This window comes from Bufo bufo, chromosome 2, assembly GCF_905171765.1.
Source record: "Bufo bufo chromosome 2, aBufBuf1.1, whole genome shotgun sequence".
Lineage (NCBI taxonomy): Eukaryota > Metazoa > Chordata > Amphibia > Anura > Bufonidae > Bufo > Bufo bufo.
The window spans coordinates 92,831,054-92,853,906 of NC_053390.1; the positions used below are offsets into that span (position 1 = coordinate 92,831,054).

The 22,853-nt window shown below is 48.3% G+C and overlaps 1 protein-coding gene across 1 annotated transcript in view; it reads left to right on the top strand.

Moving 5' to 3' along the window:
• ZSWIM6 (zinc finger SWIM-type containing 6) overlaps positions 1-22,853 on the top strand; it is a gene marked incomplete at its 5' end in the record, with an annotated part of 117,866 nt that overhangs the window by 41,011 nt on the left and 54,002 nt on the right. Inside the window, one exon of the mRNA XM_040421320.1 lies at positions 2,030-2,386. Coding sequence (XP_040277254.1) covers positions 2,030-2,386 — 357 coding nt within the window. The remainder of the gene's footprint in view (positions 1-2,029; positions 2,387-22,853) is intronic.

Here is a 22,853-nt window from a genome sequence, read left to right on the forward strand (position 1 = left end):
TTAGAAATCCTCAATATCGGCCAAACCGATAATCGGTCGATCCCTACTAAAAAGGATATGAGTCGTGTGAACAGGCCCTTATGGTGGGAGGAGAGGGAAATGTCGTATTTTTTATTTTTTGTGACTGCTCACACCTGTCTAGTTCGTCACTTGTGGTACTTGCATCCCTTGGGATCTAATCAGGGTGGATTTGATTTAAATCACTAGTCAGGCTTGATTTAAATCATAGTTTTTTACATAAAGATTCATATTTGGACAATTTTTCTGTTGTACTTAGGAAGGAGAAAAATAATCATTACCTTAATAACAATTTAAATAGGATTTATTCAACTGAAACAATAACATTACAGCATGTTATTTGCTTAAACATCCATGTTTGTTAACTAATTTGGCTAAAGAATATATATATATATATATATATATATATATATATATATATATATATATATATATATATATATATATATAATATTAGTTTCACTTTCTTCTTGTGCAGATCTATTCCATGCCAAACAATCAGAAAAATATTGTTTATATTCTATTCACTGAACTTTAAACTTGGCACTGAAGGGGTTGATTCTGTATTTATAGGTTTGTAGAAGTTAGGATTAAAGAGGACCTTTCACTAGAATAAATTTTTTTAACTAAGTATACAGACATGTAGAGCGGCGCCCAGGGATCCCCCTGCACTTACTATTATACCTGGGCGCCGCTCCGTTCTCCCGGTATAGGCTCCGGTATCTTCATATGTTCGGCTCCACCCAGTTGAGCCTGCCGGCGTCTCCTTCTCCCATGCTGTAGCGCTGGCCAATCGCAGGGCTCAGCTCATAGCCTGAGAGGTTTTATTTTCTCTCAGGCTATGAGCTGAGCGCTGCGATTGGCCAGCGCTACAGCCTGGGAGAAGGAGACGCCGGCAGGCTCAACTGGGTGGAGCCGAACATATGAAGATACCGGGAGAACGGAGCGGCGCCCAGGTATAATAGTAAGTGCAGGGAGATCCCTGGGCGCCGCTCTACATGTCTGTATACTTAGTTAAAAAAATTTATTCTAGTGAAAGGTCCTCTTTAAGATCTTTTTCTCAACTCTTTTCATGTTCTAAATTCAGTTTTGAGAACTCCAAAATTAAACCAAGCATCTGTGATAATATCTTGTAGGCAGAGAAACTACCCAGTAATCTTACAAAAACCTCTGGAAGAGCATGACATTGTGAATGGATTAATGGAATTTAACAAAAAATTAAACATATACAGCCTTATTCTACATAATTAAAAAAGTAATCTTTATTTCATAATGAAATAACCTTTGGATGGTAATATATTTTCCTCAAAAAGCATTTTATATTAAAAAATCCGATTTAAATAAAAAAATCCGATTTTTTTTTTTTTTTTTTTTCGTTTAAAAAAAATAAAAATAATAATAAAAAAAACACTGATTTTTATCCACCCTGGATCTAATGTATACCACCAGTGTCAGATAGGAGCGTGTCCCAATGGTAGGACCCGCTCCCGTGTCCAGAACGGGCCCCTCAAAGTGAAGGAGAGCACATAAAGTATGCATGGGTGCTTTGCATTCACGTCTATGGGACTTCTGAAAATAGCCAAGCATGCGCCATTGGCTGTCTTCGGAAGTCCCGTAGAAGGGTATGGAGGGCGCACAGCGCATACACAGCAATCTCTTACTTCACGGGTATGAGACTGCTGGAATTGGAGAGCGCTCTGCTTTTTTCAGAACGCACATAGCTGTGAATGGAGGGTGCGGACCGCGGTTACATGGTGCACGCTTCTTCACTTTGTGGGGGCCCGTTGTGCAGATGGGTGTGGATCCACATCCTAGCAATATGCTGCCAATGTCTTCAATGGGAAATGCCCCTTTTTAACAATCTTTGGTTTATAATCTCACCATGTGTTTGTCATTGCTCACTCCCCTCTTATATTTTTTTCACCGTATAGCAGTAATCTATACTTTTTGGATGCAGTTTGTTCTGTTTTATAGTAATTTTTTGTTTCTCTCTCTCTCTCCCCTCCTGAAGGTTTTCATTTGAGCGGCACAGTGACTGAGCCAGCGACGCAGTCTGAACCGGAATCCGTTTGCAATGTAGCCATCAGCTTCGACCGTTGCAAGATTACCTCAGTGACCTGCAGCTGTGGGAACAAGGACATCTTCTATTGCGCGCACGTGGTGGCGCTGTCTTTATACCGTATCCGTAAGCCAGATCAGGTCAAGCTTCATCTTCCTATTTCAGAGACCCTCTTTCAAATGAACAGAGACCAGCTGCAGAAATTTGTACAGTATTTGATTACAGTTCACCACACGGAGGTCTTGCCGACCGCTCAGAAACTAGCAGATGAAATTCTGTCCCAGAACTCTGAAATCAATCAAGTACATGGTAAGTGGGCCTTCATTTGGTAAGATTTCCCCCCCACCAGCCCCCGGCTTTGTTTTCAGGATCCTGGCACTTTGGATTATTACAGTTGCACATCACATCGCCATTACATGGTTATGTTATGCCTGGATTTTCCGGATTAATACGTCTGACGTCAAGGAGAAGTGACGTTTTTGTTGTGCGCGTTTTTTATTGTTTAAGATTGGCTTTTGGTCTGACAACATCCAAGTTTTTTTCTTTTAATTGTCTCTACTACTTTGTGATATCATTGGTGGGGCCATTTACTTTGACCTTTGCCAAAGTACGTTCCTTTGAGGATCGGAGCGTTTCACTAAATTTTGACCATGCGCTTTACAATTCCATTGACTTCAATGAGAAGACACAGCCTCTAAGGAAAAAAAATATATAAATTGATAGTGATGGGTACTGGCCCTGTGGACCCTCACCGATGGGGTCTTTTGGGGCCATCACTTAAATGTTGGGTTACTGCTGTAGGAAATTTTGGGCTCTTGAAGTAACTTGTGAAAGTATCTCAGTATCTTGTGAGAATAAATGGAATTATGGGTAAAGGGGAATGGTGGTGACCTATTAGAAACAGGAAGATACAGAGGAATTGGATTTTGGGTCAGCGGTTGATTTCCGTAGGTACAACAAGGTTAGAATTTGTAAGTCTGTGTTGCTAAGGTTTGGGTGGTACAGTGGACATGGTGTCTGTTGCACTCTATTTCCTTATGGCCTCTTTCAGACAAGCGTGTCCTGTGCAGAAATAACAGTCCGTGTGTGAGCTTGATTTGCTGTTACAGACACTGCTCACTTCGCAGGAGTGCGCGGCATTATAATGATTTATAATGCTGTCTCTGCATGACCTTACTTCTACAGAATTGGGGTGAATTCACACGACCGTATAAATGGATACGCATCCGTTCCGCAAATTTGTGGAATGGGTGCAGACCCATTCATTTCAATAGGGCCACATCCGTTCCGTGGCCCTGCAAAAAAGAGCATGTCCGGTTCTTGTCTGTTACCGCGGACAAGCTTAGGCATTCTCTATATAGCGCTGGTCATGTGCGGACCGCAAAACGCCTTACGGTCGTGTGAATGCACCCTTATACTGATATAACGCTGTCAGTGTAAGGTCATGCAGAGAAACACTGCCTTATAAACTAGTATAATGCCATGTGCTTCTTCGAAACGAGCACTGGCCATAACTGGGAATCGCGCTCGCACACTGAGCATGATTTCCCCACAGGACACGCTCTTCTAAAAAGTGGCCTATGATGGTAAGAAACCTCTGGTGGCGACACTTGTAAGAATTCAGACCAGATCTAATGGATACTTGCTGATGCGGTGCGTTATTCCTCTATTGTTGCTCCTAGAAATTTGACAGTTGGATATTACTGGTTGGGATTGTGTCCACAGTCTTCTACTGTATCAGACCATCTCTGTGCAATCACAGTACCATACCATAGCTGGCCATACTCCTTAGATCTGTCAGCTGAACGCACTGAGTTCGGCAGGCTTGGCTGACTATCTGATGTGTGGGTGGCCTCCTGACTCCTCTGACGGGTGATGAATAATCAGGCATGTTTGATTGGCACACCTGACTCCTTTGTTTTCGGAGGAGATAAGTTGCTGCTTTAGGCCTCTTTCACACGAGCTTGAAGGATTAGGTCCGGATGCGTTCATGGTGCGTTCTGTGAAACTCGCAACATTTTGCAAGCAAGTTCAGTCGGTTTTGTCTGCAATTGTGTTCAGTTTTTTTCCACGTGAGTGCAATGCGTTTTTCACATGCGTGATAGAAAACTGAAGGTTTACAAACATCTCTTAGCAACCATCAGTCAAAAACACATTGCATCCACACTTGCTTGCGGATGCAATGCGTTTTTCACCGATGTCCCATTCACTTCTATGGGGCCAAGGCTGCGTGAAAAACGCTGAATACAGAACATGCTGCGATTTTTTTTACGCAACGCAGAACTGATGCGTGATAAAAACGCTCATGTACACAGACCCATTGAAATGAATGGTTCAGTATTCAGTGCGGGGGCTATGCGTTCATGTCACACATTGCACATGCATGGACAATTTGCTTGTGTGAAAGGGGCCTTAGGAGTCCTTCTCCCCTCTCCCCATTCACTACATACGTGTGCTCAGCCGACGGTTATACCGTGTGTATGGCCACTTGTCACTGTGCTTTCATAGTATCTGGCTGTGCAGGGACACACTTCTTTGAAAATGAGCAATGGCAACGCCTACTTGTCAATTTAGTCATAAAATGATACTAGTAATAACTGAGGAACAGTACGGAGAGTTAATACATCAATTCTGGAAAATATTTTTCTTATCAGCCAGAATTATTACAGAAAAACATCCTTATTTTGTCATCTGTTTAAACTTGCGCACTGTGCCAAACGCAGGCTCTCTTCCTGGTGGTGACACTAGGCTTTCGTGGTGGGCTTAGATCCATCTGTCTACCAGCAGTCTCAGCCGGGGACAGCTCCTATGTCACTAGGAGCTGAGGAATAGGTCAAAGCTGCTCAGAGTAAGGCTCCATTCACACATCCCCCCCCCCCCCCCCCCCCGATCTGGAATTGCGGACCCGCAATTCCGATCCTGAAAAAAATAGAACATGTCCTATTCTTGTCCATAATAGCGGACAAGAATAGGCATATTCTTAGTGCTGGCAATGTGCGTTGCGCAAAATGCGGAACGCACATTGCCGCTGTCCGTGTTTTGCGGATCTGCAAAACACACACGGATGTGTGAATGGACTCTTAAGGCCTCATGCGCACGGCCGTTATTTTGGTCCGCATCCGAGCCACCGATGCGAACCCATTCACTTCAATGGGGCCGCAAAAGATGCGGACAGCACTCAGTGTGCTGTCCACATCCGTTGCTCCGTTCCGTGGCCCCGCTGAAAAAAAATATAACGTCCTATTCTTGTCCGCACTTTGCGGTCAAGAATAGGCATTTACATTAAAGGCTGTCCGTGCCCGTTCCGCAAATTGAAGAACGCGGACGGACGCCATCTGTGGTTTGCGGACCGCAAAACACCACAGTCGTGTGCGTGAGGCCTAATACAGATGGAAACACTGTGCAGAGCTTTAAAAGTTCCAGACTGAATGAGTGGAAATGACAGACGGAGCCGGGCACACGGCTGCTCCATCAGTGGCTACATATCTAGAAGGGTGGCTGCACACGGTGCCGATTTCTATGCACAAAAGCCACAAATATAAAATATTTGTCCCAGAAATATGAAAACTGCAATAGAGGTTTGATGATGATGAATTGTCTGACCACAATGGGAGTACTTTTGTTTGTTAGGCTACTTTCACATCAGAGGATGTCAAAACCGGAGGAAAATGCTTGTTTTTTGTCCCCATTCATTGTTAATAGGGACAAAACTGAACAAACCGGAACTGGTCGCTTCAGAATGCATTCCGTTCTGGTTTGTTACGTTCCCATGCCGGACATAAAACCTCTAAGTAGCGCTTTTGTGTGCGATATGGGGAAACTGAACATGCCTTTTTTTTTTTTTTATTCGGACTTGAAACAAAACGGATTCGGAGCCCATTCACTTAGTGGTCTTAGTGCCGACCTGTTCAGAACGGATGCAGCCAGTTGTAGTATTCAAACGGCATGTGTTTTACTGCAGTTTTAAGATCCCATGCTGGATCTCAAAACCGGACAGCAAAAACGCATGTGTGAAAGTACTGGACCAGCTAGTGTGCCCCCTTCTCTAACTTTTAGGTTGCCTGCACACAGTGCAAATTTATGTGCTATTTTCTGCCCACAAATCTGCACAATTTATTGCGTTTTTGGTGCCCCTTTGTTGCAGATTTTCGTTCAGCTTTTGCCCATTGAAGTCTGAGGAAAACCACTCTACAGAAGGTGAGGAATCTCACAAACCATTGACATGCTGTGGATTTAAAATCTGCACAACAGTTCATTTTCCGCACGGAAGGAAAAAACCGTGTACATGAGATTTATCTCATTCACTTTACTGGTAGTGTGTTACTCTGCAGTGTTTCTTCACAAAAAAAACGCACTTATTCCGCATCGTGTGCAGGTACCCTAAGAGTCTTCTGGGCTGCAGTGTAGATCTACAATGCTTTAATATGTCCTCCTAAAGCGCTCTCCAGCCCCCCCCCCCCCCCCCCCACCGTTTTTGCATTTGGTCTCCATGGCAGCTTGTGAACCTCTGATTGTCTAGAGGTGATCATAATTGTAATACATACGGGATTCTCCCCCGCCCCAATTTCTTCACAAACTTTAATACTCTTGGCGACTGAGCGTTTCCAAAAGGCAAGCTCATCAGAGGTAAAACAAAGGATGGCCGGGCAGCTCGGTACTGACGTGGCACAGAGACAACAGAGGGGCACAGACTCCAAACTAGTAAAATGGATTCTTGGAGACAGACTCACCGCAGGGACGGAGACATTCCTCTGTTAACGCCAGCACTGTGTGGGTGTTCGATAGGATGACCTAGAATGTGACTCGTTATGTCATGAATGTGTTCCCAAGAGGTCGAGCCAGACATGGCTGCATAGGTCAGCTATGGTATTCCGTGTAGCCTTGGCTTGCCTGCTGGCTGCTTATTTTATGATTCCTTTTTAAAAAAAAAAAAAAAAAAAAAATGTTTTATAGATCTCAACTAAATAATTTCCATAAGCATTAAAACCTGGGAAATTTGGGTTTTCTAGCTTATTTCTCCTGATTTGAGATACTTGCTCCCTGACAGTTCCTCCTTGCACTGCTTCAATCTAGGCTTTTTTTTTTCTTCTCTTTTTGGGCCAGTTTGATACGAATAACGGAGAGCCGTATAATGTTCTGTCATCTCTACATTTGGTCCAGAGTCGGATAATAACTTTAATAATCTGATATAGAAGCCAATCAGCTCATCTCTCATAGTGCTCAGGTTCTGGTGTGTCTTGACCCAGATAGACAGGAAAGAAACACAATATGGGGCCAGCAGGTCAACGGTCCCCCTACTGCAGATGTTGGATATTGACATGGCCGATCCTTTTGTTCTTGTGGAGATGAGCCTCCACTAGAGTTGTCTTACAGTGACTTGGTCTCCACACATGCTATTTTGAGCATGCATGTGTAAGGGGAGGGGAGGTCAGGAGAGACCGGCGGCTTTGTGGCAATGAGCGTTCGGCAGACAACGATAATGTATGGCTAGCTTTATTGTGGAACTCTTCTGGTGACAGAAAATGGTGGCATTCTGAACTAAAGGGCTATTCCTATTTCTAGGGTCTGCCATCACTTTATTATCAATGGGTGTCTGCCTTCTGGTACCCCTAGGGATCCTGAGAACGAAGGGACCACAGCACTGATTTAATAGTGTGGCCCTTCTACGGATATTCATGAACTGTGGGGGGTGCCACTGAGCCCTGGAGACTTGTATGAGTGCTGCTGCCCCTTTATTCTCAGGATCGGTGGGGAATCCTTGAGTTGGAACCCCCATCACTCAGTGATTGGTGTATCCTAGTAATGTGCTATTACAATTTCCCCTTTAAGATTTGGATGTGAACGGAGAAGAAATCATATAATCAGTGCCACAAGGGAAGTTTTTTTTACTTGCATGTCCTCAGTCCCAGGCATTGAATGGAGCAGCATGGAGTCCATTTAAACTTCTCCTTAGACCTCATGCACACGACTATCTCTCTGTATTTCGATCCGTGAACCACATATCTACAAAATACACCTTCCGTTTGCGTTGTGCATTTTTCGCACTCCCATCAATGGACATGACCATTCTCGGCAGCAGTACAGACCAGAATAGTACGTGTTTTATAATTTGCAGCCACATGGATCCGCAAAAAATCTGCCTGTGTACATGGCCCTATAGAAATGAGTGGGTCAGTCTGCTAACTCCAAAAACGATGACTGGCACACGGATGTACAATATCGTATGCATATGAGGTCTGACTGCAGTGCTGTAACAAGCGATGGAGGATTTGGGACACATCCCCTGAATACACACCAATTTGTAGTTCCTGCATGTTATAGCCTGCCCATAGTTACCCATCAGAGTACAGCACTTGGGTTTTTCATAATGATAAATTCTGTAGACCATTTTGCCTCCTTTAGCTACGCCCTCTGCAATCCAGCAGTGCTTGTGTGTGAATTGTGCCCTTCAATAATAGGGGGGTATGAGGCAATTTCACTCCAAGCCTCCATGTTGTTGGATTGTCATGAGAAGTTGGTCCTGTGCAGGTGAGAGGACGTTAGGAGACCATAAAACGAGAGGTGTGCAGCAGAACAATGCTCGCCTTCACCCTGCTTATTTGTAAGAAAACTCAAGGGGGATTTCTGCTCCTCACACTTTGGGACGTGAGTTTTCGGTCAATGCTCCATTCACCTCGCGTGAGGTTTTGCTCATGTGTTGCCTCAGACTTGGTTCTTGGATGGTGAAAGAGCATTTCAAATGAAGGGTCATACAGCCAAATGTTTCTGGGAAGGCTGAGTGGGAGCCACATTGGGGTTCTACAGCACGTCGGCCAGCTCATCTGCATGTTAATGATGCGCACATTAAGATCAGAGGATGTCATTGTAGTAATTGGCAGATTTTTCCATTCAAGAATCCAGGAACCTTGGGTGTTGGACACTGGAAGACTTCATGGTTTTTGTTTCTCCAACTCTGTTGCTCCTGACCACCTGGTTGTGCAGGAGACTGCAGCGCCGCTCCATTCTCTTAAATGACGATGTGAGATGTGCGATGTGCTACAGCTCCACCGCACAATGAGTTTCCAGATGTCGTGTTGGGAAAGACAGTGTTAAACTGGCCATACACATTCAATAGCTATTGGCCGATCATTCAGTCGATGGCCATCTCCCACATATCCCTCCCGGTTCCCCATAAACATACACATTTGATTAGGCTTAAAGGGGTTCTGCAGTTCTTTTAAAGTGGTGATCTATCCACTGGGTAGAGCATCTGCTTCTGATCACGGGGGTCAGACAACCGGGACCTCCGCTGATCAGCTGTTTGAGAAGGCGGTGGCAGTAGCGCCGCGGCCTTCTCGCTCTTTACCGCAGGCCTAGTGACGTCATGACTAGCATCACTGGGCGGGGCTAAGCTCCATTCAAGTGAACAGAACTTGGCCCCACCCAGGCCAGTGATACTAGTCATGACGTCACTGGGCCTGAGGGAAACTGAGAAGGCTGCGGCGCTCCTGTTTTACAGTGCTGTGGTCCATCACTTGAAGGCTCGATGGTGGACCCAGATGTTGGAGTATGCCCCGATCGTAAAGTGATGACACATCCTAGCAGTTAACAATACATTATATCCATATCCTCTGATGTATATACATTATAGAGAAAAATGGCGGTAGGGTGCTGACACGTCAGAATATTTTCAGATTCCGTGTATGTATTGGTGTCATACCATGTTGGCAGAAGAGGTGAATGCAGTAGAAATCTGGTATTGGGCAGATAGAGCAGGCTAATGACTCCAATTCGGGCCTTGTACACATGCCAGAGGTTATACGGAGACCCTGAAGCTTTGTATTTTTTATTTTATTTATTTTTCCCCCTAAAGGCCCTTTTTATAGGGACTTGAGGCAATTGTCAGGAATGAACATTCATACAGACACTCGTTCCTGACTATGGGTTCTGTCGGTGGTCCTGTATTTCATGCACCACTAAAAATCCTCATCTGCAGCATATCGCCGCGTGCAAACAAAGATGTGCTTGCTGCTGGCAAGCAATTCAACTATGTGGGCATGAGCAATTGTAGTGATCATTGATCCCCATACCGTAGCGATCATTGCTGCATTAAAATGCTGCTAAACGAGTGGGCAATACTTGGGAATGAACTTCCTCATTCCTAATGACTGCCTGCTCTACCAGCCCGTGTAATGGGGCCCTCAGAGCAATGCTAGTGGAGTTCTGTGTCCTATCATTTAGATAATGATGTTTTATGTGATCTCGGACAGCTTTGAAGAATGTAATTGGAAGCTTTATGGCGAGAGAGGCCTCTTGTACTTGGGCCCTATGGCCTCATACTCCACGGTCATGTTGCACAATGGTTTACCCTAGGCTGTGGGACATAAAGGCCCGAGACAAGGTAACATTTGTTTGCTTTTCACACTGGCATCCTTAATGGAGTCCGCAGCCAAGTGTAATCTTATCACGGCCATAAAGGCAAACATGTTAACTTTCTCAATAAACAAATCCACATTTAATCTAAAAGACCCTAGCAAAGCTTTGTCCTGCTGAAACACGTTCTCTTTGAAGTTCTCCCCGATCTGTTGAGAGGTCTGCTCCTCATCCTTCAATTTACATGCTCTCTGATGGAAGTTGCTTTTCTAGCCATTAGCAAGGAAGTAGGACCTTACGACTGGCTCACATCATGAAACGCGTGTGGTCATGACCACTTTGTGTGTGGAGCAAACCTATTCCTATAGTACAGGGAGCAGCAATCTCCAGAACACCAGCTGTTCTGAAACTACAACTCCCAGAATCCTCCGTTCACTTCTGTGGGAGCAATAAGAACAGCCATGTAAGCGTGCATGTTAAGAGTTGTAGTTTCACAGCAGCTGCAGTGCCAAAGGTTGTTGATCCCTACCGTAGTACGTTGTACATTAGTCTGTAGTTGACCAAAATGGACAGTCTCTATCAAAATTATGGTTCGTTGGATGAAATTTATCAATTGAGTAATTTTAGCTGACCCATAATACTGTCATAGTCTGTAAGGAAGTTGTCTTGGTGTAGAATTTTCCCTAGATGGGTGTTAGTGGCACTTCCAGAAAGAGGGGTTTGATCCACAGCTGGTGCCATTAAACATGTGATGGTCCTTATGAACTGAAATATGTGGCTCCACAGAGCATCATTTGTACAACCAACCTACTTCTGGTAATGTGTATGGCTACCTTTTTAAGGTGCAAATGCACATTAGACTAACGTTCATAAAAATGGACTTTCTCAACCTTGACAGATGTTCTTCAGGTGGAATGACTCCACCATTGTCTGGTAGGAAGTCGGCCATGTTTAAATCTTCTGATAGATAAAAGGCCTTTCGTTCTTTGTCCACAAACTCTTTTCTTGAAAGGTCACTTGTTCTTCACCCAGTATTAAAAATATATGGCCACTGTGAGTGACTATACTGGCTAATATGCACCAAAATGTTTGACTGCGTTTGCACGAGGATTGTGTAGAATCACCATGGGTTGATGGTTGAACACTCTGAAAGTGACCATACACGCTAGATGGGAGTAATCTTCATCTGATTTAGCAGTAACCCCTTTGGCAATTCTCGTAAAGAAGCGTTCCTAGAAATGCTCCTTCCCGATAATTGCCTTGTGTGAAGGTACCATCAATGACCTGATGAGTAAGCAAGTGCTCATTCCTTGGTTGAAAGCATTATTGATGTGGACACCAAAATCCTTGTTTCTGGGCAGAAGATGATCCTGAATAAATGGGAATTTGCTGCCCAGAAAAAATGTTTCTCTACGGGACAAGCGCTAGCCCATAAAGAGGAGGAGATAGCTGCATGCAAATGCAGCTGCGACCTTCGCTCATGGTCGGGCAATTATTGGGAATAATTTGTTCCCTGATACCTGCATTCTGAGTCAGTCCATTTAAAGGTGCTGTGCCACTAATATAAATGTATCCAGACCAACCTATATTGCTTTTATATAATTTCCCCAAATACCATTTGTCAAAATTGCCTTATTCTAAAGTTATTAGACCACCTTTGTGCCCTGCGGCAAATCTGTTCTGATATTTAGTTGCTGTAGGTTACATCCTGCGTAGTAATGTAGGACGCGCCATTGGTATGACCAAGAGGCATGGTTAGTTTCACGTAATCTTCCGTCAGGACATGTCTCACTGCCCTAGGCCTCTTGCACACGAACGTATTTCTCGCCCATATTCCTTGGGGGACACAGGAAACCATGGGTATAGCTCTGCTCCCTAGGAGGCGTGACACTAAGTGAAAGCTGTAAGCCCCTCCTCCATCAGCTATACCCTTCAGCCTGGAGAAGAGACTGCCAGTTTTTGCTTAGTGTCCAAGGAGGCAAGACACCCCCTGCTTATGCAGGGTTGTTTTCCTATGATTTTTTATTTTTGCGTTATTTGTTGTTTTTAATTCGGTTTTTTTCTACTTACAGGGACAACAGAGGCGCATTAGACCCCTCTGTTTCTCCCGGGGTTGAGTTGCGCCAGTGCCGGTAATTCCGCACTGCCGCCTCCCCCACAGAAGACAAGGTGGACCAGGGCAGCCTCGCTCCCCTGCGTCCCGCCAGCTCAGGGTCGCCCGCACGCCAAGTCCCTCCCCCGGCTTCCTGCCACTGCGGTGCCAGGAGCTGAAGGGGCGACCCCGCTGGATGGATTGAGGGTGAAGACAGCGTATGGTGAGACAGGCTGCTCCAGCCTCCCCTTCCTCCCTCCCACCGCTGCTACAGGCCTCCTGGGCTCCCATGGCCACTGTTACTACATGGCCACTGCTACATCGTGCGCCCACCCCTCCCCCCCCGGGCATATATCGGGACCGTTACCGGGCAGGGGAGTTTATCTGGGCAAGTCCTTGGCAGGGACGCTGCCTTCAGGGGACGGCTGCAGGAAAAAAGCAAGCCGTCTGCCACATCCAGGCGCGGAGGGGGCCGTTTTCTTGGCGTGAACGGCGCCATTTCAGGCCGGCACTTCATCATCCTTGGGGGTTAAAATCATTTTGCCGCGCGCGCGCGGCTCTGCTTCAGAGCGGCAGAGAGGGGGCGGAGCTTCCTACATGCGCTCCGCTACTTCCGGGTTCATCGCACAGTGCTGCGTGGAATCCTCTCTGCAGTGCGATCCGAAGCCGGTGCTGCTGCCTCTCCTCCACAGCCTCCTCAGTCTGTTCCCCTTACCGCTGCCGCTTGCGTCATCCGGGTCTGGTAGGACTTTTAACCCCCTCCGTGCCACAGTACTGTCCCTTGGGTGTTATCCCCGTTTCTTTCACTTGGGGTCTCCCACTTTAAGTGCAACATCTTTGTTCCACCATGTCAGACCCTTCTGCAGCCGCCAAGCCTTGGTACCATGCCTGTACTGCTTGTAGGGAACCCTTTCCCCGGGGGCAGTCTGATCCGCACTGTACTGCATGCCGGGCTCCACCGCAGCCTCAGTCGCCCGCTGTGTCGCTCCCTGCTGCCTCTGACCCGCCTGACTGGGCTAGATCCCTGTCCCAGGCCGTGGAAAGCCTCACTCATGTCGTGGGCCGCCTAATAGACAGGCCGCCTACCCCGCAGGACGCCACTCTTACTGTCGCGCCCTCCGGGTCCACCGCTTCTGCCGCTGCAGCGGGTTCACTCTCCTTTAGTGACCCCTCCCGAGCTAGGCACTCTCAGAAGCGTATTAGAGTAGAGCGAGCCTCCTCCTCGGATGCCTCCCTCTCCCCGCCACGCGTGCGCACCCAGACGAGCCTCTCCTCTCCAAAGGATTCGCTCTCTGAAGGTGAATTGGCGGTTTCAGATTTGGAAATGGACTCGGCCCTGCCGTCCAAGCTAGCCTCAGCGATGGGTCAACTCATCTCTGATATTCGTGACACCTTTAAGGTGCAGGATGATCCCCCTAGCTCGGACGCAGCTAGCGTCTCATTTATCAGACCCAGGCAGGTCTCAAAAGTCTTTCCAATCCACTCTGATTTCTCCTCTGTGGTGTCTAAGGCTTGGGCTCGCCCGGACGCCCGTTTTGTCAACCCCAAGAAGCTGGACATTTGCTATCCTTTTCCAGCAGATGTCGTGGCCACATGGTCTTCCCCACCCAAGGTGGACCCCCCTGTGGCCCGGCTGTCAAAGAACACGGCCATCCCTGTTCCCGACGGGTCCTCTCTTCAGTCAGCGGAGGACCGTCGCATGGAGACCCTTTCTAAGGGCATTTTTGCTGCCTCCGGTTCTGCTCTCAGACCGGTTTTTGCCTCTGCTTGGGCAGGGAAAGCAATCTCTGCTTGGGGTGCGCAGCTGGAACAGGAGTTGGACTCGGACGTCCCTATCCAGGACCTGCGTTCCTTGGCCCAGCTTATTGTTCGGGCCGGGAATTTTGTTTGTGAGGCCTCCCTTGATGCGGGAGCCCTTATTGCACGCTCCTCCGCCCTGGCAGTTTCCGTCAGGAGGGAGCTCTGGCTGAAGGTTTGGAAAGCGGACGCTGCCTCCAAACGTTCCTTGGCGGGGCTACCGTTTGCGGGTTCCCGCCTTTTCGGGGTCCGCCTAGACGAACTTATTTCGGAGGCCACGGGTGGTAAAAGCACCCATCTTCCTCAACCCCAAGCCAGGGGCGCCCCCCGCGGACGCCCTGGTGCGTCTCGTTTTCGGTCCTCCCGCAGGGCCTCTGGGGCTCCCACCACAGCTGCCGCTTCGGCTCCTCCCCAGGACAAGCATAGGAAGCCGTTTTTTCGGGCGCAGCCCTCCTGGCGCAAGCCGCAGGCTGCCCGCACACCCGCAGCAAAGCAATCCTCTGCCTGAAGGCGCGCCCCCACCCACCCGGGTGGGGGGCCGGCTCCTCCTTTTCAGGGACGTCTGGTTGGCTCACGTCTCCGACGCCTGGGCCCTCGAAATTGTGTGCTCCGGATACAAAATCGAATTTGCATCCTTCCCCCCAGATCGGTTCTTTCGCTCCCGCCCGCCTCGGGACCCGAAACGCGCGGTTGCGTTCTCCGCGGCCGTTCAAGCCTTACTGGACAGGGGGGTGATTACCCCCGTTCCTCTAGAGGAAAGGTTCCAAGGGTTCTACTCGAACCTCTTTGTAGTTCCCAAGAAGGGAGGTTCCATGCGGCCCATTTTGGACCTCAAAAAGCTCAACCGTTTTCTCCTCCTTCGACGGTTTCGGATGGAGTCCCTCCGTTCCGCGGTGGCTTCCCTGGAGCAGGGAGATTTCATGTCTTCCATCGATATACAGGATGCCTACCTCCATGTTCCGGTAGCCCGGTGTCACCATCGCTTCCTCCGATTCGCCGTGGGGGACCTCCACTTCCAGTTTGTCGCCCTTCCCTTTGGGCTGGCAACAGCCCCCCGGGTGTTCACCAAGGTCCTGGCCCCGGTTTTGGCCTTACTCCGTTCCAGGGGTGTTTTTCTGCTACCGTACTTGGACGATATCCTCATCAAGGCTCCGTCCCTTTCTCAAGCGGTTGCCAGCGTGGATCTCACTCTAGAGACTCTGACGAGGTTCGGTTGGGTCATCAACTTCCCCAAGTCCTCCCTTCCCCCCTCCAGACAACTGGTCTTCCTGGGAATGCTTTTAGACACGGGAGCGGCGGAAGTACGTCTTCCCTCGGAAAAACGTCTGATCCTCCGTGGGGCGGTTCGGGGTCTCCTTCTCCACCGTCGACCGTCCTTCCGCTTCTGCATGCGGGTCTTGGGGCAGATGGTTGCCTGCTTCGAGGCGATCCCGTTTGCGCAGTTTCACTCCCGCCCTCTCCAACGGGCGATCCTCTCCTCCTGGGACAAATCGCCGCAGTCTCTGGATCATCCCTTCCATCTATCGCCTCCGGTGAGGTCATCTCTCCGCTGGTGGTTACAGTCCCCTCTTCTGGGCAGGTCTTTTCTGCCACTCAACTGGTTGGTGGTTACAACCGATGCCAGTCTCTTGGGCTGGGGAGGCGTGTTTCCTCCCCGTTCCGTCCAGGGCATTTGGTCTCCATTGGAGTCCAAACTCTCGATCAATGTCCTGGAGCTGAGAGCGGCCCTTTTGTCTCTACGACACTGGACTCATCTGTTGAAGGGTCATCCAGTTCGTGTACAATCGGACAACGCCACGGCTGTGGCGTACATAAACCACCAGGGGGGCACTCGCAGCGCTGCTGCAATGAGGGAGGTCTCCAGCATTCTCCGTTGGGCGGAAGCCCACGTCCCGGCCCTATCGGCAATTTTTATTCCAGGGGTGGACAATTGGGCGGCGGACTTCCTCAGTCGCACCACTGTCGACCCCGGCGAGTGGTCTCTTCACCCGGAGGTATTCGAGGCCATTTGCCTTCGTTGGGGCATACCGGACGTGGACCTCATGGCCTCCAAGTTCAATCACAAGGTCCCCGCCTATCTGTCTAGGGCCAGGGATCCGGGAGCTTGCGGAGCCGACGCCCTCGTTCTTCCTTGGCGAGGCTTCGCGCGTCCATACATATTCCCTCCCATCCCACTCCTGCCCAAGGTCCTTCGGAAGATCGCGGCGGAAGGCGTCTCGGTGATTCTGGTCGCTCCGGACTGGCCCCGCCGGTCTTGGTATGCCGACCTCATGCTGCTCCTGGCAGACGCGCCCTGGCCGCTGCCCGCCAGGGAAGATCTTCTCTCTCAGGGACCGATCTTCCACCCGCGTTTAAGGTCCCTACGTTTGACGGCGTGGTTGTTGAGACCACCGTCCTGACACGTAGGGGTTTTTCTGCGGACGTCGTCCGCACCATGATCCGCGCCCGTAAGCCGTCCTCTTCTAGGATCTATTATAGGACCTGGAGGACCTATTTGGGGTTCTGTGCCGATCTAGGGATTCCTCCGCTCCGCTTTTCTCTCCCCACTGTTTTGTCCTTCCTGCAGAGCGGACTTGCCCAAGGTCTGGGTCTTAGTTCTTTGAAGGGTCAGGTGTCTGCGCTGTCCATTTTGTTTCAGCGCCCACTGGCCCCCCTTGGTCCTGTCAAGACCTTCCTTCAGGGCGTGGCTCACGCGGTTCCCCCGTACCGGCCTCCGGTACCGCCCTGGGACCTGAACCTGGTTCTCTCAGCGCTCCAGGCTTCTCCTTTCGAGCCTCTGCGGACGGTTTCCTTGCGACTTCTGTCCTGCAAGGTTATTTTCCTTGTAGCCGTCACCTCTCTTCGGAGGGTGTCCGAATTGGCTGCACTCTCCTGTCTGGAACCTTTCCTAGTGTTCCACCAGGACAAGGTAGTTCTTCGTCCGGTCCCTTCCTTCCTTCCTAAGGTGGTCTCCGCCTTTCATCTGAACGAGGACATCGTTCTCCCCTCTTTGTGTCCTTCCCCTTCCCACCCTAGGGAGAGGGAACTTCATCGCCTGGACGTTGTCAGGGCGCTCAAGGTTTACCTGGAGGTAACCAGCTCTTTCAGGCGTACTGACTCGCTCTTTGTGGTTCCGGAGGGGTCGCGCAGAGGGTTGGCGGCATCCAAAGTTGCTATCGCCCGTTTTGTCAAGATGGCTGTTACTGAGGCTTATCTCGCCAAGGGCAAGGTTCCGCCCCTCGGTGTTACCGCTCATTCCACTAGAGCGGTCGGGGCTTCCTGGGCTCAGAGAAATCGGGCTTCTACGGAGCAGATTTGCAAGGCGGCCACTTGGTCCTCCTTGCACACCTTCACCAAGTTCTACAGGGTGCATACTCATGCGTCGGCTGACGCTGCTTTAGGCCGTCTGGTGTTGCAGGCGGCAGTTGATTGATGCCTCCGGTGTTGGTCTAGTTTGTTCTGGTCCCTCCCTTCTGGGACTGCTCTGGAACGTCCCATGGTTTCCTGTGTCCCCCAAGGAATATGGGCGAGAAAAGGAGACTTTTGTATTACTTACCAGTAAAGTCTCTTTCTCGCTCTTCCTTGGGGGACACAGCACCCGCCCTTCATTTGGGTTTACAGTTGTGGTTCCGGCTTGGTTGCCCCGTTGGGGCTTGACGGTTCTTTTTCCGGTTGGTGGTTATCTTTCACTACTTGGACACGCAACTGGCAGTCTCTTCTCCAGGCTGAAGGGTATAGCTGATGGAGGAGGGGCTTACAGCTTTCACTTAGTGTCACGCCTCCTAGGGAGCAGAGCTATACCCATGGTTTCCTGTGTCCCCCAAGGAAGAGCGAGAAAGAGACTTTACTGGTAAGTAATACAAAAGTCTCCTTTTTCATTCCGTTTCGGAAGGTACTCGGTGTGCATTCCGTTTTGCGTATTTCCGTACTGCAAAAAAAAAAAAAAAATAGAACGTGTCCTTTTATTGTCCTCATTACAGACAAGGATAGTACTGTTCTATTAGGGGCCAGCTGTTCTGTAAAATACGGAATGCACACGGATGTCATCTGTATTTTTTGCGGACTGCAAAATACATATTGTGTGCAAGAGGCCTAAAAGGGGTTCGGCACTTTGTTTTAAACTGATCTATGCTCTGGATAGATCATCAGCATCTGATTGGCGGGGATCCGACACCCGGGACCCCCCGCCGATCAGCTGTTTGAGAAGGCAGCGGCGCTCCATTCAAGTGAACAGAGCTTAGCCCCGCCCAGTTGATACTAGTCATGACATCACTGGGCCAGCGGTAAACGGTGAGAAGGCTGCAGCGCTGCTGGAGCTCCGCTGCCTTAAACAGCTGATCGGCAGGGGTCTCGGGTGTCTGATCCCCGCTGATCAGATGCTGATCTATCCAGAGGATAGATCATCAGTTTAAACAAAGTGCAGAACCCCTTTAAGGAATGATGGGACAACAGACACATGACAAAGAACAACATGAGTCCAACATGGGGGGGGGGATAAGGGAACTGCAAATGAAGTAAATTTTGAAAATCTAAAAACAAAACAATGCAAGGAGTGATGGGAGCTGGAGTAACTGATGAAAATTTACTTTACAGTGAAAAGCGGTTTGTCTTTGCTTGGCTGTTGGCATGGCATGACCCTTCCTGTAATTTGCTAACGTTTAGTGTTTCTACCCTCTAATCTGCCAAGCATATTGGGGACAGAATTAATGTATAAGCAATGATTTTATGTACATTTGCGGATGGTTTTTCATTCTTGGTGGGAATAGTCTTTTATGCAGGTGCATAGTTAAATTTTTAGTTTTATTTTTAATTCTTTTTATGTCCTCCGTTGACTTGATTGTAGATTGATTGATTTATTTATTTATTTTTATTTTTTTATTTTTTCACCCAAGCTGTGTGTATTACATTCACCGATGAATGAGTAGGGAGCTAATCAGTCTAAAAGAATGTCTTGACATAAAGAGGAGCTGCTTGTTTGGCTGAACAGTCGCCCTTTGTTAGGACGTTGCTCCAGGCCTGTGAGCTCAGAGCTCAGGTATGTGGTGAGAGCGCAGTAGGCACAGGTGTGTGGTAGCAATGCCATAAAATCATGTAGTAAAGCCCAGTGCTCCACCAGAGCAAGATCGACCCGAGAGACGTGGTCTGTGAGCGCACAAGATGACGAGGATACTAAAGTTTACAGGAAAAACTGGAACCTTCCCGCAACTCCATGAGTCAGCGTTAGCTTTAGATGTCAGATGTGATGTTCAGTCTAGATTCCCTCCACACGACCACTTTCATACTTGGAGGGTGTTATATGTGAAGTAGGAGCCCATAGATGGCTGGGCCATAACTATTAGATTTGTTGCAGGACAACTATGTCCACAGGATCCGTCAACAGCTTAATTATTAATGGGAACCTGTCAGGAGATTGATGTTGCCTGAACCACGATAAATGAGTCAAGAAGAGGGGGGAAAATGGCCTCCTTGGCGGATTCCTGCCAGCTTCTCGTCTTGCTATATATACATAAATAGGAATAGGCCTTGGCGATGGAGTTGGGCAGGGATAAGCTGGCAGGAGGCTGCTCCAGGACTCCTCTTCCTGGCTCTAAACTGTTTTTCTGTAACTCAGAGCAAATCACAATGGTCTGTAATACGGGATCCTCCTGATATCTTGTGCTACTTATGGTTCAGATAGTATGAATTTCCTGACGGGTTCCCTTTAATTTGCCCATAGATATTTCATTTTCCTTGCCGTTTCTCTTCCGCACCATTTTGCAGATCGGTGTTGCTGTTTAGCAGCTGTTTTTCCCCACCTTCTGTCGGGAAAGTTTAGACCGGTATGAACTCTTTGCAGTATATAATCTGCTTTTAATGCTCGCTCCCCATAGTGGCAGATTCCTTTCAGAATATGCAGGACAAGTCTGTACAGCGTGTTAGAATGAATATGTTTAGTAGTCATTTGGTGCTAAGTGGGCCACCATAGCGGGCGTGTACTAGCGGCAGGCGTCCCGTACCAGATCCTTCCTGTACTACTGCAGTGTCCTATTTATTGCAGGGCAGGAACATGGGCAGAATGTACATTAGCGATTCCACAGCCTACATTGTGATGTCTGTACCAAGCCGATATGCCCTGTGCCCTCCAGTGCACCACTCGTATTACTAGATTTTTGTATCTGGATTTAATGATTTTCTTAGGACTGGTCTAGGGTTAGGAAATGGGACTTGTGACTCTTTGTGGGCTTAAAGGGGTTGTACAGTAACGTACTTATTGATCCTCGGGGTAGGTTATCAATGTCAGATCAGCGGGGGTATGACTCCCAGCATTCCCGCTGATCCGCTGCTTGAAGAGGTAGTGCCACTCATGCAAGTGCTGCTTACGCTTCACAAGGCCTACCTAGGGCATAGTCTCCTTTGTGGCGTGCCCATCCCAAGCAGTTATCATTACACTGCGCTGCTGTTGTAAAGGAGACTAAGGGGGCTATTTTGAAGCGGAAGCAGCACTGGCACAAGCGCCCCTACCTCTTCAAGCAACGGATCAGCAGGAATCAGACTGCACAACCCCTTTAACCGCAATACCAGACAAGTTCCTGCCCAGGTTGTTTGGGAGACTGGGGAGGGGGATTTCTTCTTCCCTAATCGCTCCTTTAAGGGTACAGCCACACATGGCAGAATGTCTGCCGCAAGATTTAAAATCCACAACTTATGGCCTTATGAGCAGAAATGGACCCGCAATCTGGAGGTGTGGTGCGGAATGGAGGCACGGATCGGGAGCCCACGGAAGCGCTACAGAATGCTTCCGTGGGTTTTCTGTCTCTGGACCGCATGCAGGTGCAAGACCGTCAGATGTGGATCACTCACCCCATTCAAGTGAATGGGCCGGCAGGCACATGGTCGGTGCCCGAGCATTTCGCGCTGCAATTTGCGGTCCGCAGCACTGGCATGGCCCTCTCTGGGGATTTTCTTAAAATATCATGTGCTGATACTGGAAAAAGCTGCAGTTTTGCCGCAGTAAATCTGCAGTGTGTATGCCACCTGTGAGGATACCCTCAAGGATTGAATTTACTTCGCTTGTCCTTCCCTGAAGACCTGGTCTTCCATGCCCAGGGGCTTAGATATGCCCATTGGCTTAGCATAGGCACAAAGAGCAGTCTTTCTGTGGCATCTCATGTGTGGTGCCGATGCCCCTGACCTGTTGAGGGCCGCCAGTGTCTTCCTATGAGCAAGATCTGCTGAGAACATGGACAGAAGACGGTAAACTGCATCTGTTTTTACCGGTCAGAATCTCCAAGGGCTAATTATTTTTATCTTAATTTAGGAAGGGTAACGCGCCTTTATTATAGGAAAGTGTGTAGGGGTGCATCAAGTTATTGGGGGCTACCACTTCTGTGAGAACATGACGTTTGGTCAATGGTTCCAAATTTTGTGCTTTTTGTTTTTAGACCCGACGGCAAAGGGTTAAATCATATTACTGTGAGCACCTACGTAGGTCAGTCAGTAGAAGCGCGTTGTAAGACTAATCTTGTCCTGAAAACAAATTATTTTTCGGCAGCGAGGGTAGATCAGGTCCCCAGTTATGAAACATTTAAGAATCTGTGCAAGACGATATTGGGAACATACGCTGACAACAGCTGCCTCCTCCAGCGGAGAGCCGATCTGTCCTCCTGAGTGTTATCTGCAACCTTTTGAAGAGGAGTTCGGGAAAGAGACCCGTCATTTGAACCTTTTACAGAAGATGAATCGCTGAGAGCTTCAGGAATAGGGCGTCTCAAGGCTCCTTGTTTGTACAGCCCTGCAAGGGTCTGTCTGTAGCGCGGTCTTAATCGACACGTTCCAGGTTGTGTCTTTTTAGAAAGTGCGAGCTGGTTGTTTCCCATCTCTGTAGTAAAGGCAGCGCGCACGGTCGCTACTGTTTCGCGAGTCAGAAGTGCAACCCCAATTCCAAAGAAGCTGTAAAGAACAGAACGCAATGATCTGCAAATCTCCTAGGCCTGTGTTATATTCACCGTAGATCAGAGCACATATCAGATGCTGGAAGTGAGACCTTTTACCATGGCAAGAAAAAAATGAACTCCTTTAGATCTTGATGGCAGCAAAATAACGTCCGGAGCCTTGCAAGTCCTTACATTCTGTTTGGATATATTTTACAGTGTCCCAGCTTTTTTGGAATTGGGGTTTTAACATAGGAAGTGACTCCGCTCTCCCCATGTTGTCTACAGCTCCCATGCACACCTACTGGTGAAACTCGAAAGATTTGAATATCGTGCAAAAGTCCATTTATTTCAGTAATGCAAATTAAAAGGAATTGCATTAATGCAGCTTAAAATTAGAATTTTGTGAAAAGGTTCAATATTCTAGGCTTAAAGAGTCACTCTAGTCAGCTAATTAACCCATACCCCCTGAGCAAAGGGTACCTGAGACTGTGACTTTGGGGTTTCATAAGCTGTAAGCCATAATCATCCAAATTATACCAAATAAAGGCTTGAAATATCTCACTCTGCATGTAATGAGTCTATCTCATATCAGTTTCACCTTTTAAGTTGCATTACTGAAATAAATAAACTTTGCACGATATTC